At 43.6% G+C, this 4,346-nt stretch overlaps 1 protein-coding gene across 1 annotated transcript in view; it reads left to right on the plus strand.

Moving 5' to 3' along the window:
* The window catches only part of CREB1 (cAMP responsive element binding protein 1), a 15,584-nt gene extending 11,238 nt beyond the window's left edge, over positions 1 to 4,346 (plus strand). Inside the window, exons 6-7 of the mRNA XM_005415924.2 lie at positions 193 to 343; positions 3,230 to 4,346. Of these exons, the coding sequence (XP_005415981.1) occupies positions 193 to 343; positions 3,230 to 3,374 (296 nt within the window). The 3' untranslated portion in view covers positions 3,375 to 4,346. The remainder of the gene's footprint in view (positions 1 to 192; positions 344 to 3,229) is intronic.

A 4,346-nucleotide genomic window follows, 5' to 3' on the forward strand; every position in this document is an offset into this window, starting at 1 on the left:
AGCCTGGGGTGGCAGTGGTGACCCAGATATTGGCTGTCCCTGCAGAGCTGTGGCCCAGGCTGCACTGTTAGAGAGATGGCTGGGTCACTGTGTCAGGGAGAGGACAGGTTAGAGAGGTGAGTAGGCGCTCTCCACAGCACATGTGACAGTGCTGTCACCAGACTGATGTCCCATTCCCCTGTGTCCCTGCAGCTGCCTCAGGAGACGTGCAGACCTACCAGATCCGCACGGCCCCGACCAGCACCATTGCTCCAGGAGTGGTCATGGCGTCCTCGCCCGCGCTGCCCACCCAGCCGGCAGAGGAGGCTGCGCGCAAGAGGGAAGTGCGTCTGATGAAGAACAGGCACGTACCTTCACATCTCTGCCGCTGCCCGGGCAGCTCTGCACTGGCCCAGAGTGTCGAGTGCTAAGAGTGCTGGTCTTTCTTAGCCATGCTATGAAATGCTTTATGAAGAATTTACCTTGATTTAAAAATGCAAAGCAGAAAGGCACATCTACTAATGCTGTGTGAAGCATTAGTAGATGTGAAACATTGTGACTGTGAAACCTTGAGTGAAGTGTCAGACTCATTCTGTGAGGTGTGTGAATTTGGTTGTTGCAGTAAGGAGAAAAGTCATTGGTGAGATACTTGTATGACTGCAGATCTGTTATTACAGAGACCAACATGAGTTGGTTTTTTTGAGTTACTACATTTATGTGGTTTACTTTGCTGGATTCTCTCCCTTAGCCTTGCTGCTGGCCCACGTGTGCTCCTTGTGAGTACTCTCTTGATTGTCTCACTTGTTCTTTTAGCCGCTTTGGGTTTTCTCCTCCAGGGGCTGAAAGGCTCAAGCAAAGGCTAAATGAGCAGCTATTCCCTTTGATTGAAGTCCTGTGGAGCCAGTAGTGGCAGCAGAGGGGCTAAAAGAAAGGTAAAGACCTGATCCTGTAGGATCCAGTGTAAGCTTAGAGGTGGGAGTGGGTGGAAGCAGCAAAGGAAGGGAGCTGTAGGGAGAAGTTGACCAGGATGCTCCTGAAGTCTGTTGCTGTGGGACTGGGAAGGGGTGGGCCTGAACTGGCCCATCACACCAACCTTGAACTCTTACCCACGGGCCACAGATTGGAGCCTGTGTGTTCCACTGTGACACTGAGAACTCAGTGCTTCCTGCCCTTCTGAGCAGGAGAAGCCTCTAAAACCTTGTTAACTTCATCTGTCAGTCTGAAAAACTGATGTTGTGCAGGTTCATTTATCTTCTGTAGGTTGCTGTGCTGTGAACATAATGGAAACTTACTTGAGCAGACCCAGTGCTTATACAAGGGGCTTTAATGAAATAAATAATGCTGAACAGCAGAGGTCACTTTTCTAAAAGGTTTTTGTACAGAATGTCACCCATCTCCCTTTTTATATCGTTTTCTCATACCAGTGAATAGTGGATATCACTCTTTCAGGCTCTGCATTTGAAAAAAAATTAATTAGAATCACAGAATACCCTCATTTAGTCATCAGTCTTATTCCAGTAAAAGAAAGCTTTTGTGTTTGTGAAAGCCAAGAAAAACAATGGGGAATTACCCCACTTGAGTTAAATTGACAGCTTTTGCAACAGTATCATGTTGCATGTGGTGCTTTTAGCCTGTTTGCTTAAAAGATATTTGCAAATCTAAGCTCCATAGCAAAGTGGGGAAAAAGGATAGCGAGGCAGATGGTAAGGTGGTACTTACTGGAGGATTATAGTGTAAATATTCATAGATATTATTGTGCAAATTTTCTGTATAAATTTTACATTTTTAAAGCTCTGTTGTAATTCAGTAAAACTCTGGCTGTTCATAATAAACAACTAGCACACACAGACTTGAGGTGGCTTAATATACACAGCCTAAAGGGGAAAAAAATCACAGAAAGAAAATGTTGTCACGTAAGGAGACTTGTTAGTAGTTTGCACTGGGAGGCACTTCCTGATCCTCTAGTACTTAATCTTTTGCTAACAGCCCAAAATTACTTAAATTTTAAATGTTACACATGGTTTACTGAAGCACTGCAGGCATGTGAAATTGTATTTGTGGGAGTGACAAATGGATGACTGGGTCCTTTCAGGGCTTACAGGCTATGTTTTCTTCATCCTGTCTCATTTGTGGAGCTGAATTTCAGAAATTACTTTAGAGGCTTCTTATCAGTTAGGTCCTGGAATGCATTCTGTTTTTACAGCTCCTATTTATCTAATAAGGGGAGGAACTGGGTTCTGATTTGTCCTCTCATTTCCCAGAACACTGAGTGTCTCACCAGTCTGTGCAGTGTTTGCAGTGAAGGGGCACACAGACTCTTCTTTTTGGAGCTCTTCTGCTTTGCACGTAAAGGTTCAGGGCAAATAAGTGTTTATTTCCCTGTGTCTACAGAGTGCTGCTTGGACAAGTGGCACTGCGGGAGCAGAGCCCTCTGCCTGGGCTCCCATCTGCCCGTGGCATTTAGCCTTGTGCTTACTTTGCACGTTGGTGCCATTATATTGCTGTGCAGGGGAGTTCCTGCCTTGCTGTTCCTGCTTCAGGATGCTCAGCAGCACATTAATACCTTCTGGTATTTTTCACTGGTGATCTTGGTATGTTACCGAGCTACCTACAGGCAGCTCACTCTTTACAAGCAAGACTTAGAAGTTTGACTATCTTGAGGTCTGTTTTTGGCATAGCTGACAGAGACTAAAGAATGACATGGTTTTTATTTTTATTTGAGTCATTAATAGTATCATTGCAGTGATGCAGACACCATTATTAAAATGAAAGCATTGCTCAAGAGCAAATACATGAATGCTCTAAATACAGCACTTTTTTACACTTGTTGATCCATCTTGTTGGACTGCTCAAAGGGAAAAGTTAAAGACTGTAAAAAGAATAATAGATGCTAATAAAGTCAAATTATTGCAGCAGCATTTTACTCAGCCTAAAGGCTCCAATATGAATCCTGCAACCAAAATTTTATCCCTGATTAGGATCTTTTACTCACAATAATAATAACAATAATAATTTTACTGGTGCTGTCTTACTGGGATATGTATGTTGAAATGATACGTGCATCTTGAGTGTGTTTGATTTGTGAGGAGCAGTTGTTACGAACTCAGTGTTTTTTCCTCACTTGCATTTCTTAGCAATACCTCCATATTCTGAAAATGGCAGTACTAGTAAAGGTTTGTCTGAAAGCAGTTAGGTAGCCCGTGTCTGCAAATGATTGTTCTGGATTTGAATGGCCTTTTTTGCTTTACAGAGAGGCAGCACGTGAATGTCGCAGGAAGAAAAAGGAGTATGTGAAATGTCTAGAAAATCGAGTGGCTGTGCTTGAAAACCAAAACAAGACACTGATTGAGGAGTTGAAAGCACTTAAGGACCTTTACTGCCACAAATCAGATTAATTTTGGATTCTCATTTTCACTTGTCCAGGTGGGATAGAGACTGGTTCTGGTTATACCCAGAAAGACAAAGTAAACTCTTTATTTTCTAAACATTTCTTTTTTTCTATGCGCAAAACTGCCTGAAGCAACTACAGAATATACTTCATCTGTGCTTTGCATCAAACTGTGAATGTTCAAGTACTTGCCTCCACTTCTCCCCTTACAAGATGAATTTCATCATCAGTCTCAGCGTGAAGAAGAAGAACAGGCTTCTCTCTCGTCTCCCGATCCTCTTCAAGGAATAACAGTGATCACTTGGGAAGTTACTGTGGGGAGGGTCCTTTTGTAAAGATGTCAGGAATTTGTGCTGAGCTCTTTCCATTGCCTTAGAGACAGAGCCACCCCAGCCTCTTGGTCCAGAGAGCAGTGGGCCACACAGGTGGAGCATGCATGGTGCAATGAAGAAGCAGTGGTTGCCACACTGGTTTGACACATACCTGCTGAGCTGTACCAGTACAGGGCTGAGCAGCATGCCAGACCAAGGGCACCTCACTGCCACGTTCTTGGTGTGGAGAGAACAGACCTTCTTCAGACTAGCCCAGGAGGGGCTTTGATCTGCAATCTGTATTAAGCCCCCTGGACTAGTAAAACCTTCTCCATACTTGAGAAACAAATGCATTGAAATGAGCTTCACTGGTCAGTTGTCGATTCTCATAGCTTATGTGTGCAAGTGCGTTCAGCATTCTGAGTGCACAGAAAACAGACACCAACTTCACAGGATATAGGTTGGGAAATTATGTTTGGATGGGAAAGAAAATTTTTAAAAAAGATGCAATTGTGATGTTCTGTAAACAGTCACATAGTAAGCAGGGGTAACACGTTAAAGCACTACCTATTTGTATGCAGAACAACTAAGCAGTTGAAGCATAGCCAACTCCACTTAAATACTCTGTGAAGACAGTATGGTCTGTGTCCCAAGTCCTCTCAGGCAAT

This window comes from Geospiza fortis, unplaced genomic scaffold (genome assembly GCF_000277835.1).
Source record: "Geospiza fortis unplaced genomic scaffold, GeoFor_1.0 scaffold112, whole genome shotgun sequence".
In the NCBI taxonomy this organism is placed as follows: domain Eukaryota; kingdom Metazoa; phylum Chordata; class Aves; order Passeriformes; family Thraupidae; genus Geospiza; species Geospiza fortis.